This window comes from Scardinius erythrophthalmus, assembly GCF_964197995.2.
Source record: "Scardinius erythrophthalmus genome assembly, chromosome: 23".
Taxonomy (NCBI): Eukaryota; Metazoa; Chordata; class Actinopteri; order Cypriniformes; family Leuciscidae; genus Scardinius; species Scardinius erythrophthalmus.
Genome location: NC_138243.1, coordinates 28,065,394 through 28,079,809, shown reverse-complemented (window position 1 = coordinate 28,079,809; position 14,416 = coordinate 28,065,394). Strand labels below are relative to the sequence as shown.

The window sequence follows — 14,416 nt, the reverse complement described above, 5'->3', positions numbered from 1 at the left end:
GTTGACATAGGCTACATGTAGTGAAACTAACATGATGAACCCCATCTAAAACTAGTTTAAACAGCTAGTTCCTTTATAAATATTATGTATTTATGAGCTCATATCAATTGAGAGACTTTTAAATATAAGTAGGCTAGCCTAGCCAGAGCCCGTCTTCCTATTAGACATTCTCTGGCCTAGCCTACTTTTAGTAGCCTAGTCTACACTGCAGAATGACTGTTAACTAGAGACGTTAAAATGGTGGTTTATTAGCCTACAAATGGTGACTAGTCGCAGGACCTGAAATATTAACGTTCCCTATAGGATACGTTAATAAAAACTGTAAAAATAAAAATAAACTATAGCCTAGGCTAATTTTAATGTTGATAAAAAAGAGCCACATTATGAATCAACTGGCCTTAGGCTAACGTTAGGCTATATTGTGACGGTGCGGTGTAATGCATTAGAAAAAGAGGAACATGTTTAAATAGGCAATTATTATTACTGAGATCAGGCTTTTATTCTGAGAAATAGTCAGCAAAACACAGGCCACATCCTAAAAGCTTATTTTTGTTGTTGTTTTTTTAAAAGTCTAGTCGAAAGTAGTAATGCAAACTACTTACCGTTTGATGAAATTCACCAGTCTGAATCCAAACTCGTGATTCGTGTAACTTAGGCTAGAGCTGAAGGTAGTCGTAGATGTCCAATTGTATAATAAAGTTAGACTAATTAGCCTACTCAACATAAGAACTGCCCCCCCCACCCCCCCACACACACACACACACACACACACACACACACACACACACACACACACTTTGTGCTTTTACTAATAATTAAAAAAAAAGTGTCAAAAGTCTGTCAGAGTTTAAAGTCGGCATGAAATCAAATTTGACAAATCTTCTTCTTATATGTAATATTGTAGTGTTTATTATAAATGATTTATCTGTGCACTTCATTATTTTTTTAAAATTCATGTACCCTTATAATCTTTAATCAAATACATTACCCTTCCCTCCCCCCTCGAAACGACCTCTCTTCTCTTTCGGTCACGTGCCATGGCGAAAGGGTGCGGCCAGAGCCGATGAGGGTGCGGCTATAATCGAGATGCTCTCGAGGGTGAACTTGACTGATAACAGAGAATGTCTAATAAGGCTGATAACTTGACTTGACTCATCTTGGTTCGCGGGAATAATAAAATAAAATAAAAAATGGAAGGGGAGGGTAACGGTGGGGAGTCTGGTGGAGAGAAATCCTCCACAACTGAACGTAAACTGACATTCAAATCTGCCTCGATTTTGTTTGCAACGCCAAACCTCCAACGATCCAATCAATTCCCGAAGGACGAAATCAATCCCCGCCCTACATTTTTTTCTAATTTCAGAAGCCGTTTCACTCGGATATGCGTCACAACAAGGAAAAAATTACAATCTCAACTTCCGTTTCATGCCGACTTTAAGCATAAGTGCCTCACCTCAGAAATTCGCGCCATTCCCTGCTGTCCTGAGGTGAGGCATTTGTGACATATTATGCTTGACGAAAGAAAATAGGCTATATATAAATGACTTAACATTAAATTAAGTAGGCTAACCTAAGAGCTGGGGTTAACTACAGTTCAATTGGAAGGGGGGAACAAACGATTATATGTCAACTTTATATGATATATAGAGCAGGTAATAATCCAAATATTATTTTTTATACTGTATATTTTCTTTTACTATTTCTTGTCAGATATTTTTTGTTTTTGTTCAATATTGTTATACTGTGTGTTGGACTATTGTTATGTTTATTATTTGTAAAATGATTGGCATTTAATAATACAAAAATCAATCAATAAATAAAAAATAAAAGCATCAATTTCTGGTGCGGATTGTAGAGGAAACTACATCAGGCATCCAAGTAAAGTAGGCCTATTATTTGTGCAAATCATGACAAGGTACAGTCAATCTGTTATTTTCACAAAGTAAATTCCAAAAGGATGATCAGGACCCCAATACAAAGCTATTTATAAATAAAAGAAATTGAATGACTTGAAATATTGATTTGGGTTTAAATGGTTTTATTAGGCTATGTGGGAAGAAAACAGAGCGTAGAGTGGATAGAGAGACATGAAACTGAAAGACTAGGAAATCATTTGCAACAACGATAGCCTACAGTTTAGCCTCATTTGCTAAATATTTGGCCAAAGAATGACACAATTGACCAATCAAATGTATTCCATACAGCCAAAATATAACACTGCATAATCTTTTTGTTCAAATAAATAAATAAGAAAAACAGTTTGAATGTTTAAAGATCATAAAACAGTAATTCTATCTTAAACACACTGTTTACTAATATCTTTTAGAGATGATAATGCAAAAATGTTATGTGGCATATAAAATGATTAAAGACAATGTGATATAAAGTAATCTCGACTTATGTTACATCAACGTATAGCATTATTATTATTAACAGTATATACTGCATATGCTGACACTAGAACTTTCCATTTATGACAGAATATTCATGTACATGTTTAATCAAGACAAGTGTGCAGCTGTATCAGCTAATGAAGTTAACATGATCTTGACCTTGACCTTATAACAGCATCAGGATTGCAGATTGCAAGCTACTGTCATGATAAGCCTGTTCAACAAAAACCCTGTTACTTCATAGAAATAAAGATAAAAACAGTGCAACAAAAACTGAGCATTGCTAAGAATATCAAAACCTCATTGTAACATAAAATAATATTCCTTCTCTTTCATATCCGTTTCATTGCAGATGTTTTAGATGCACTAAATAACAGTTTCATAACTTCCTGAAAAGAAAAAAGTTGACACTTCCTATGAAGTGCTATAATAAGCCTCTTGTGATGTTTTGCATATCTTTAAGTTTCATTTTAAAAAGAGAAATAACAAAGGCAAAATGTTTTTGTCAAGATACTTCATAGGAGTATTCGGTCAAGAAAATGATTCTGAGAATAATGCAAAAATATCTAACCAAAAAAAAAAAAAAAAAAAAAGACATCAATTCACACTCAACAATGTATATGTAATTGCATTAGATACAAAACATCAAAGCAAGTGGAAAGCGTCTTGTTTGAAAGTGCATAAGATTTGGCATAGAAACTCTAATATCTAACAAGTTTATATCATCACTACACTGAGTGCATTTGTTGTGATTGGGTGGATCGTGATATTTGCGTTCCCTCCTCAGAGAAAGCCCTTTCAAAAACACGTCTTAGTGAAAGTTTAACTTTGTTCTTAAAATCCTGCCCCATGAAAACATAGAGGATGGGGTTCAGGCAGCTGTTGATGTACGCCAAAGAGATGGCCAGTGGATCCACTGCCTTAGTCACCAAGGCATTTGATTCCTCTCCGTACATGATTATCAAGTCCACCGTGTGATACGGCAGCCAGCACAGAAAAAACGCCACGATAACAGCCAACATGATGCGAAACGCTCGGCCAGATTGAAATTGACTCCTGCCTAACTTGCGTGCGATGACTCCATAGCATGATGTGATGCATATGAGCGGTATCAAAAAGCCAAACACAAATCTGATGATGCTCAACTTTCCAGATGCTGTAGTGTCACCTTCTTCATCAGCATGAAATGTGCAAAGTGTGACGTTAAAATACACATCAGTGAAAGTTTGTCTTGATATCATAAAGGGCAAGCTGAGCACCAAAGCCAGAACCCAGGCCACTACACAGGACAGCCGTGCAAGAAACAAGTTGCGATGATTTTGAGCCCAAACCGGTGTGATCACCTGGGTGAACCTATCTAGACTAATCAAGTTCAAGGTGAAAACACTGGCAAACATGTTAATGACTATAACAGAGGGGAGAATCTTGCACATGACGGATCCATACGGCCAGTGATGATCAAGAAGGATCTCCGCCATACTGAACGGTATGGAAAGGCAGCACAGGAGGTCGGCAGTGGCTAGATTGAGAAACCATATTGTATTAACGGTCCTCTTCATCTTCATTCCAGCAATGTACACAACAAAGATGTTCCCGGGAACGCCAAGGAGAAACGTCAGGCTGTAGACGACCAGAGAAATCGCCCTAATTGAATTGCTCACCTCTGGAGACATTTGGTTTGTCTCGCTTTCATTATTGCTCCACAGATTATCATCTTCACTTTCATATCCACTTGAGTTTGTATAGTTGATGTAATATTCAAAATCATCAGCAAAAATTTGGTTCATTTTGCTTTAGTTGATGCAGTCCAAAGTGCTCTGTTTTCCTGTAAATATCACATATTATCAGTCAAACATTTAATCAATTTATTCATTTAGCAGATGCTTTTATCCAAAAACGACTTACAAATGAGGAAAGTACCAAGCAATTTGACTCAGGCAACAATATTCAGTTTTATTAAACAATAAAGTTTATATGTTATGCCAATCAGATATTATAGCCTTACAAAAGTGTACTCACCTCACCAGCCGCTCTGTACTTGCTAGTGATTCTTTCCCCCTTTCACCGCCACTTTAAGGCGGAACCACAGGAAATGGAGGGAAGTCGTTTGATGAAAGGACTACAGAAGAATTCTTGTGCTAATGGCATGAATACATTTCTTATTTAACAGACAATATGATTTTCATTATTCTTTCTAGAATGTTGATCTTGCGGCACAAACACAGTCTAACTCAACGTTTCACAATTTTGGTTTCCTCGTTTAAAGAGTGGTAAAACAAAACCACGATTAGAGAAGTAGAGTACAGCTGTGGATAGAGACAACTTGTTAAACTGAAAAAGCGGCATCATGTCCGGACGTTATTTGCTGCTATATGTAAAAAAGGCTTTAACCACCAGACACCCCCCAAATAAACAGCAGTTTCTTAGTACACAAGATATAATTAAACTCGTACTATATGGCAATAGCATCATAATGTTGAATCCATTTACAAAATAATGGCTGATTACAATCAGCATGACTGTTAGTGAGTAATGCATTCCCGAGAGCTGACTACATGTGAATCAGGAAGGTATTTAGATATTTGTTTGCTTTACCAAATTGGATGAGTTGGCTTACATTAAATGACCCATGAGTTTTAAATTCTGACTAAATTTAGATAGTTTTCTTTTTTTCTCTTTTTCCTTATAAAACATAACAGAGCACCCCAAAAAGTAATAACACACAATTCATTGAGATTACTTATTTAAACTGGGAACAAAGAAACTTTTAAAAGGAGTAAAAAAAAAAAAAAAACATTTTTCCAGATTAACAGATCCTTAAACTCATTAAAAGTCTGGAATAAACAATCAAGACATAGTCACAAAAATGATACAGTTTATTGTGTAATTTAATTTTTATTGGAAATATTTTGTAAACATTGATCTGCCCACTTTATTGCATGAGAAAAATACAAATAAAAAAAACTAAAATAAAAAGTGATTATTTACACCGTGGTTTTGGCAAAACAGTTGAACCTAATTATGTGCTTAATTACTAAATAAAAGGGAAAGCAAATGAGCTTTTAAAAAGGTACCAACACCAAAACCTCCAGAAATAATTTAATTTTCAGTCTTTCATTGAAAATACACCCACCTCATCTGGCAACAACTATACACAAACAGCAGAGCAATGGAACTATGTTTTTCATATAATCTATGTCAACCGTCAACATCATCATTCAACAGTTTTGAGAGTTATTTCTTGCTGTCAAAAGCGCACACACAAAAGTGTAAAATGTTACACTACAGCTATCAGTACAGGTCATATGTCCACAGAAATGTTTATCTTTATAGGAAATACTATACCACTGAATCGGTTCATGCAAGGAGAAAATCCATTATGTAACATACAATATGCAACAGTGAGAATGAGTTTAACATTTGAATTAATACAGGTTAACAGTTTGTTTAAAAAAAAAAAAAAAATCAAATGCAATAGTATTGAATTCCACCAGAAGCTTAAGAGCATCCCAAATATTCCACAATTAGCCGTAATTCTTGTCAATTCAAGCTAAATACAGGATCCTGATGTGCGGTTAAATTAAATATATACATAATCAAATCTGTACAGTACAAATTGTCAAACATTTTTACTCTCAGGTGTCTCCCTACTGCGGTTTCTATGGATTTGAAACCAACTTTAGCTTAAACAGCAATCAAACAGCAGAATAGGTTGCCTAACACAGGGTGCAATAACAAGAAGTTCTAAGAAAGTGGCATTTTGTCTCCACAAAAAAGATCACAATGCAAATTATAAACAAGTCTATAATAAGTTTGCTCTGGCTGTCATCATAAAGGTCTATGAGTAACTCCAAACTTACACAGAGGTGACAATGTAAGACCCACTTTCAGTCGTGTCTCCTTTAGTGTCTCTTTTTTTTGCATTGCTTGTAATAGGTGTTGGGATCTGAGATGGTCTAGGAGTTGTGCTGTCAGCACTACTCTTTCTAGGGCTTGGTGTGTAATTAAAAGGACTTACTCTAGCAGCCACGGCACCACTAGGGGAGCTGTGTTTGCTAGAGTTAGTTGAGCTAAATGGTGTGCGTTCAGCAACTGGGAATTCATGGACCTCTGTGCCAATGTTTGGATTACTTGGTGCAGGTTTGATGTCAGTGACTTTTTTATCAAGAGACTCGCTACTCCTGAGTAAATTCAGATTCGTTTCTGAACCCAGGTGGGCCACAGGTGCATTCTCACTTGCTAGTGGCTGTTTTGAGTGTGATTCACTTAAGTCCCTGTCACAAGGAAGCCCTTTGCTTGACTGGCTGTCAATAACAGGAGGTGTGTTTGCTGTGGGTGATTTACTAGACCTTGGATTGTTTATGGGGCAGTCTTCAATTCTCACCCAGACATCTTCTGTCTTGGACATAGCAGCACCCATTGAATGAGCAGCATCATCAGTTGAATCTGGTAAGTCTAATGTCATAGAAGGTGCATATGAGGTTCCACTCTCTTTCATTTTCCTCCATGTTCCTTTGCGTTCCAGGCCCCCCTCTTTACCTGATTTTTGAGGTGGATTAGCAGGTTGCCGCTCATCCTCGCTTCTCCCCTTTTCACTGGACTCAGATGAAGCAGAGAGAATGGAAGAGCTGCTGCCAGTTCTTTTCCAAGTGCCTACTCTTGGGAGAGAAGATGAATGTTTGCTGTGCTCCCTTTTCCATGTCCCCGTCCTGTTGATTGGGAGCCTGGAAGGGCTTTCTGAATGAGATCGGGAGATGTCATGCCTTCGGAGTGACTTGCTATCACCATTCTCTGCAGAGTTCTGATCCTGAGGGGACTTTCTCCAACCACTTCCCTGGTAAGGTAGACTAAGTGACATATCTGGTAAGGATGGACTAGATACTGGAGTCTGTGACTGGCTTGGAGACGAAGGAGACAAGGACTCAAAAGATGCAGACTCCTCTAACTTTCTTTTTAGTGTTGGACTAGGGGCTTCTTTGATAAATGTTGACTGCCGAACAAGTCCAGGCTTCTCGGACCGGTCAGACTCACTCCCACTTGACTTTGTGGATGACATTCTGGACAACTCTGCCTTCTTTGAAGGGCCTGTGTTTCCACACTGGTTTAGACTTTTTGAGGCAGATTCACTTCTAGGAATTCCACTGGTACTTCTCTGCAAACCACTCTGCTTTGCTGGTGTTTGCAGGCCCAGTTGCCTCCCTGGAGAAGTGTAAGCCATGCGTCCGGATCCCGAAGATTTTGTTGAAGCAGCACTGGGGGAAGCAGTGCGAGGCAGTTGAGATAATTTGTTAGATGGGCCCAAACCATTCCTACCAGGTGAAACTGAGGCACGACCGGGAGACTGCATGGGCCTTGTTAGAGATTGCTGAACTGGTCTAGAAGGTGTAGAATCCCTAGACCCAGATCGAGAAGAAGCTTTACTTGACCCTCCTTGAGAAGATGGTGAGTCCCTGGCAGGACTAGGCTCAGAATTTGCTGCGACTTTAATGGTTCTTGGAGAGTTTCCAGGACCAGATGCTTGGGATGGTGGTTTTGACATTTGGCCACGCGGAGGGTTTTTTTTGGGTACTGGACTGGTGCTAGGAGAGCTGCTCCTCACACCAGGAACATGAATCATTGTCCTCCCTCTGGAGATCACAGGAGCTTGAGCTTGTCTGTGCTGAGAGGACACGCTTTCTAGGCTTGGTCTAGGCTTTCCTGTGATTAAACTTTTATACACTTTCTTTCCTCCTTTCAGACCCTTAACAGATTCTTCCTCTTTCTTTTTGATCTCTAAAGTGGTTTTTTCACCAGGTTTTAGTATTCTTGGCCCTTTATTTGTAGCAGGCTTATTGTCATCTTGATTTAAAGGAAGGTGGAAAGGTGATCCAATAGAGATGCCCGACTTGAGAGAGAGAATAGAGTCTGAATCAGAAGAACCTTGTCTGGAGAGACTCGCTGCAGCCTGATGTAGACTGCTAACTATAGAATTGGCACCCTCTTGAATGGCTTTCCAATCAAATGATTCAGAGTCTGGTGATAAGGCTTGCTCTGAAATAGGGCTATGTGTGTCTGTGAGATCTAATATAAGATCCGGTTCTTCTGCTAAAATACCATCTGCCAATAAGCTCTTTTCTTCCTTACCCCCTTGTTCCTCTGCCTTACTTCTTGGTGGCTGTTTCTTTTTCTTTGGCATTGCAGAGCTGATGCATTCTTGGAGAAGGTCATCTTCAGAATCAATACTGAGAGAGCTAAGGGAACTATTTCTAGAGAAGCACACAGGGGTGTCCTCCACGTGAAAGGCCTTTGGCGCATAACCAGAGGCTTGAGGCCTAGGTACTTCCATCTGAGTTGCATCATCTTTGTGCGAACAATCTTTGTTGTTGTTTTCTTGGTCAATGTCGCTTAGTGAGCTAAGTGATGAGTTTCTTGAAAAACATACAGGTGTGTCTTCAATCGAAAACTTTTGCTTCTCGTCGCACACTGCAACTGTATTTTCTTTGGGTGCTTGTTGAAAACTTACTGGTTTTTGAATGGGTTTTGTTGGAGCCGTCTGAAATGCTGATACTCTGTTGGTGTTTACTGGCTGTTCTACACTGCACTTCAAAGGGGGGAATTTTCTTTGCTCTTTATCTTTTCGTAGCTCAGCTTTTTCCTTAGACAAGTCAAGATCGTCATCCTCAAAGTCAAGTGAACTCAGTGAATCATTGCGAGAGAAGCAATAAGGTGTGCCCTCAATTGGTGTGTAATGATGCGGAGAATCAAAGGCAAACCCAGGACGTGTTCTCTCCTCAGCATTAGCAGGCTTATCGGCAAACTCTCTTGCGACTACTTTGGGCTCCTGCTTTTTGGTTTCTTTGTTTTTATCTGGATATGATGCTGCTTCTGACAAGCTATTAGGAGCTTCTGGCCGTTTGAGCATCCTTGCTCTGTACTCATTGCTTTGTGGCATAGGTTTTACAGGAGAAGTTGGCTTTTTCTTTTCCAGGTCCTGCTGAACTAGATTGCCAGTGGCGGTAGATGGATGCGGAGCCTGATCAGGCATCTTCTGCACTCTAAACGGCTTGTGAATTTTGCCTTTGGGCATTGCTGAATTGATACACTCCGCAAGAATATCGTCCCCTTCGTTCTCAGCAAAAGCAGACTGCATGGGAGGTGATAAACCTGTATCTTTAGCTTCTGCACTTTTCCCCTCTGGCAGAGTGTCTCGTCTTTGACCAGGTGCTTCTGCATGGGGAGCTGAACTTTCAATACCAGCCAACTCATTTGGGGGTGAATCAATTGTGAGGTCACTGAGAGATGTTGCTGTGGAAAAGTTAATGGGTGTTCCCTCAACACAGTATATCCGGGGCATGTCCTCACCGTGTGTGAGAGCTACATGTTTCTGCTGTTGTCCTCTGTTTTGTGGTGGCAACAATTTATAAACAGGGAGTTGACTTGGTTTACGAGCCACAGGTGGTGGTAGTCTTGAGGTGCTTGAGGGCGATTGTTTTTTGGGTTTTCTTGATGATTTTGTTGGCATTGCGGAGTTAATACAAGCCTCTAGAATCTCTATATCATCATCATCATCCGAGTCATCCAAGATGTCTTTTCCGGCTTCAGATGTTGATGGTGGTTTCTCTTGAACTTTAGGCTCTTGGATGTCTTCAGTCTCAAGCTCTGCTTCATTGCTATGGTCATCCTCATGAACTGGGGGCATTATCTTCAGCTCAACATCTTTCTGAATAAAGGGTTCATCTAAACTTAGTGCACTAAGGCTTGAAGCACAAGAGAAACCATCTGGAGTGCTTTCGGTTGCAAAATGTAAAAGAGTATCGTTATCTGGTAAAACCTGCACTTTCTGTACAGCAGCACTTACAACTGCATGTCTTGGAACCAAATCACGTTTTTCTGAGTGGGGTGGCACAGTAACTTTTTGTTTTACAGATGTGGATCGTGGTGGTGGAGGTGGTGGCGTCTTGCTGCGACTTGGAGGCATTGTTTGCCCAGGGCTATCAGGCAAATCACTCGGACTGATAATCCCACTGACCATCCCACTGCATGGCTCACTCTGTACAGAACTTGCTATGGAATGACTTTCAAAACTGTCGAGGGAGCTGACAGATGTGCATCTGCTGAACATAAGCGGAGTCTCTTGCACATAATGTTCAGGAGGACTTTTGGGTGTCTGGGCACCACTTTTGGATGGCGATTTAGCACCTGATGAAAATTCCACTGTTTTGTGATGCCTGGAACCATCTCCATGTCCTAAGTGATTTCGTGGAGGCTTGATGCGTACATAATGGACTGCCGATTGGCTCTCAGATGTGCGTTGGTCAGGTGCAATGTTACTAGTGGATTCTTTTTCTGATATAGGTAGAGTTGGGTAGTTGTTGGCTGAATTGACATTACGCTTGCAGCTCTCCATTTCATCTTCCTCTGAAGACAATGACGATAAAGAGCTACCACGTGAGAAACAAATGGGTGTGTCCTCCACACAATACGTCTGTATTGTTTCTTGATTTATTGTGGGAGCCTTGCATGTTGAGTTCTTCTGAACTGCTCTCGTAGGTCCAGATCTGCTTTGAGCAGAGAAAGGGTGGAGTTGCTTTTGCCTACCCTGATGCTTTAAAGATGCCACAGAGGAGGAGTTATCTTGGCTTAAATGGTCTTTGACAGAACTTTGGGTAGAAGATGGCTTTGAATGACTAAACATGGCCTTCTTGGAAGAAGCATCAGAGTACTTCAAACTGTAATCAATAGGCTGTTCTACATGATGATTTTCATTGTATTTCATGCTGTAGTTGGGAGTTTGCTCATCAAGCTGCTCTTCCTCTGAATAGCGCTCGCTGTAGTTTGTGGGTTTGTCGTCGGCATAATCATCAACAGTGCAGATGGTTTGAGAGATTTTTTTGTTAAGTCCATGACTTGACCCACTGTTGATTTGTTCAGTTGAGCCCCTTGATCTAAATCCAGGCAGGTCCTGTTGAACAAACCTGGGCTGGTACTTTTTTAGTTTATCTTCTCCTTCACTGTTGCCTTCAGAGTACATGGGGTATCCTGGGCTTTGCGATCTCGATGGTTTCTGATCTGGCCGTTTCATTTCATCATCAAGGAGCTTAGGCCTGGCCCACCTTTCATTCTGGCTTGGGCTTTGTCGACCAGAGTTTAGCTGCTCATCAGAATATTTCAAACTGTAGTTAATAGGTGTGTCAAGATCTCCATTGTCATCCTCCATGTGATTTGCATTGTGTATCTTATGGGCAAGGTCCGCAGGATATTTTCTGTAGACACAGCATTTGCCGTCATCATCTTCTGAATAGGAATCCACTGAGGGCTTCATTTGACCTCTCTTTCCATAGCCATCGGTGCTGTTGACACTATTAAGACTGTCATTAGAAGCTGTGGACTCCAGTTTGGGCAGTGCGCACCGTCTGCCTGATGGGTCAGTTTTGCTGTAGTTGTACATGTTTTGGTGACCATGAACAGCAGTTTGACGCCGGATCATGTCGTCTTGGACTACATGAGGGTCTGGTGTGGATCCTGCGGTTCTATCATCCATACTTAAGTGCATGCTCTGCACTTCCTCCATACCCACTGCAATTTGAGCTGCAGTCGTGGGAATCTGCACCATTCTCTTGGTAGCCTCAGGATCTGGATGGAATCCCCTTCGCTCTCGATCTAGACTTCTGTCCCTTTCGGCTCGGACACTTTCTACATTTCCTCTGTTGTCTCGAGAGGATGGGCTTGAGAGCACAGGGGTGTTCATATAAGGTGAGCGAACACTGACTCCATTGGGGTTATAGCCATCTGATCGACAGACACCATCATAATCGCCATAAACATTATGCTTATGTCTTGGTTTGGCCCTATGGGAGGCTTTCGGGCTCAAGTTGTCAATGTTATCAAAGGTTTCAGATAGTTGTTGTGCATCTAGTTCTTCAATTAGTGCTTTCTGTTTTCTTACATGCAGGGATGGCAGACTGGACCCAGGGGACATTATGTTTGCATCCTTATACTTGGCAGGCCGATTTGCCATAAGGTTTCTCAAAGCAGCTGCACTTCCCATAGCTATCATCTTGTGCTTGGAGTGAATGAGGTTCTTCAGCATGCTAACTGCACCCATGTCCCATAATGCCTCCTGATCTTTTGCATTCCGAGCAGAGAGGTTCCACAGTGTTCCACAGGCATTGCTCACTATCGTCAAACTGTGTGATTTAAGGTGCTGAAGAAGAGTCTGAAGACAGCTGTTTTCCCTTAATATTTGCCTGAAATAAACAAAAAAGAGAAAATGGTTTGCTCCCATGTAAACTAATTAAACTTCTGTGAACGTATGCAGCTTTTATATAGCATACTCTACCTGTGCTCCTCATTTGTGGCGATGAGGCTTGACACATTTCTCAGGATGCCACCACCACTTTCTATGATGGCAAGGGTGTTGGTTTGGCTTCTGTATGTTAGAGTGCTCACTAAAAATGCCAAAGCTCCAGGAACATTACAGATATCAGCTTTGTTTTCAGTGCAATGTGCTGATAAGTTCCAAAGGGCACTCAGGACACTTTTTAATGTGGATTCCTGTAGAAATTATATGAAAGACAGTTTAATGGCTCGTCTGCATTCTGATTACAGAAATTATCAAAGAGCTTCAGAGAAAACTCACCTTCTGAACCTCTAAGGCACACTCCATCAGGGCCCTAACACTGCCGACTTCTCGTAAAATCTTCTTACTGTTCACATCAGCTCGCCATGAGAGGTTCCTCAAAACACTGGCAATTACCTAAAGCAGTACAGAGTCTCTTAATACAAACTGGAAATATTGCCTTGGCAACTGAAATAAAATGGTAATATTTAACTCTTAGCACAAATCTCTTAGCGCAATTGCTTTGCATTAATGTCTTTCTTCAAAGTTGCATGCATCATGAAATGACTATGATATTTTTTTGTCTTTTTAGGAATAATGTAACTATGCATCACATACAAAATATGGTATTTCCAAAGAGTTATACCTGCTGTAGGTCCTCACTCTCTGACTTTAGTTGAGCTACCATGGCCCTCATACAACCTTTCATTGAGCAAAGTGTTGCCTGTAGACAAAACAAGAATGTAAAAATTAAATACAGCAATAAACCATACATGGAATTCTACACAGACAATGATAAGAGAAATAACGCACCTTGTTAGCTACATCTCCAAAAGTAAGATTAGTTAAAGCCATGCCAGCATATCGTCTTAGTGTAACACTGTAGTGATCATTGGTAAGACCGTAAATCTCACAGTCTACCTGCAGGAGCTCCCCAATCGCCTGAAGTCCACCTGCATAAACAGTATATTGAAATAGTTAGTCAATGTCTACTCAAGAAAAGACTGGAGGATGCATTTAATTGATGTCACAGTTTTATGGATAAATCAATACGTTTGGAAAACCTACCAAGCTCATTCATCGCGTGCCTGTGCTCTTCATCAAATGAAAGTTTCATGAGAACACAAACCGCTGGGCAAATCTGATGCTCGACTGGAGAAGGCACTGCAGTGAAGGCAAAAGTACATTAATGAGGTTGTACGGCTCCACATGTATTAATGATATGTCAACCCACTTAGAAGAGTTATTTATTAAACTCCTTCCCATCAGAGCATTTCAAATGAATCACATTTATAAATTAATAAAATATTTGTAGTATATGGGAATAAATCAAAATGCATGGCATTTACTGCTGCAATATAATTAAGGACAGATATAGGCACATATTACAGTGATTGAATTTTTTTTTAAAAATTTTTATGGCTATTGCAGATGCATCAGATTCAATGCAATGCAATATATTTCAGTATATACATGTTAATTGTTATTGTTAACTAAAATTAAGACTAAAACTGAAACTATTAAATACTGTATTCATTAATTGATATAAAGTGGGGGTAAAAATGTAATATAAGTTATCAATTGTTAATTATTCCACTGATGAGAAAACACTTCTATTAATCCACACAGTTACTGAAACTAAAAATGATGATACGAGGATGCCATGTCCCATCCCTCTGTGCTATTCTTGACACCTTACATATAT

The 14,416-nt window shown here is 40.0% G+C and overlaps 2 protein-coding genes across 3 annotated transcripts in view; both read right to left on the bottom strand.

Annotated features, from left to right (window-relative positions):
* Positions 1 to 2,019: 2,019 nt before the first annotated feature.
* On the bottom strand, positions 2,020 to 4,957 carry c3ar1 (C3a anaphylatoxin chemotactic receptor). Its single transcript, XM_081355012.1, has 2 exons — positions 4,413 to 4,957; positions 2,020 to 4,218 (listed from the first exon to the last, which is right to left on the bottom strand). Exon 2 carries the CDS (start codon positions 4,178 to 4,180, stop codon positions 3,122 to 3,124), a length of 1,059 nt encoding a protein of 352 aa, XP_081211138.1. The 5' UTR covers positions 4,181 to 4,218; positions 4,413 to 4,957; the 3' UTR covers positions 2,020 to 3,121.
* Positions 4,958 to 5,256: 299 nt separating this feature from the next.
* The window catches only part of apc (APC regulator of WNT signaling pathway), a 36,953-nt gene continuing 27,793 nt past the window's right edge, over positions 5,257 to 14,416 (bottom strand). For both annotated transcript variants that reach the window (XM_081355004.1, XM_081355005.1), the window contains 6 exons: positions 13,780 to 13,875; positions 13,525 to 13,664; positions 13,358 to 13,435; positions 13,012 to 13,128; positions 12,712 to 12,926; positions 5,257 to 12,619 (listed from right to left, as the gene is read on the bottom strand). In XM_081355004.1, coding sequence (XP_081211130.1) covers positions 6,250 to 12,619; positions 12,712 to 12,926; positions 13,012 to 13,128; positions 13,358 to 13,435; positions 13,525 to 13,664; positions 13,780 to 13,875 — 7,016 coding nt within the window. In that variant the 3' untranslated portion in view covers positions 5,257 to 6,249. The remainder of the gene's footprint in view (positions 12,620 to 12,711; positions 12,927 to 13,011; positions 13,129 to 13,357; positions 13,436 to 13,524; positions 13,665 to 13,779; positions 13,876 to 14,416) is intronic.

Excerpts from the sequence above, each read along its gene's own strand:
- c3ar1 (XM_081355012.1), bottom strand. The coding sequence starts at position 4,180 with ATGAACCAAATTTTTGCTGATGATTTTGAATATTACATCAACTATACA.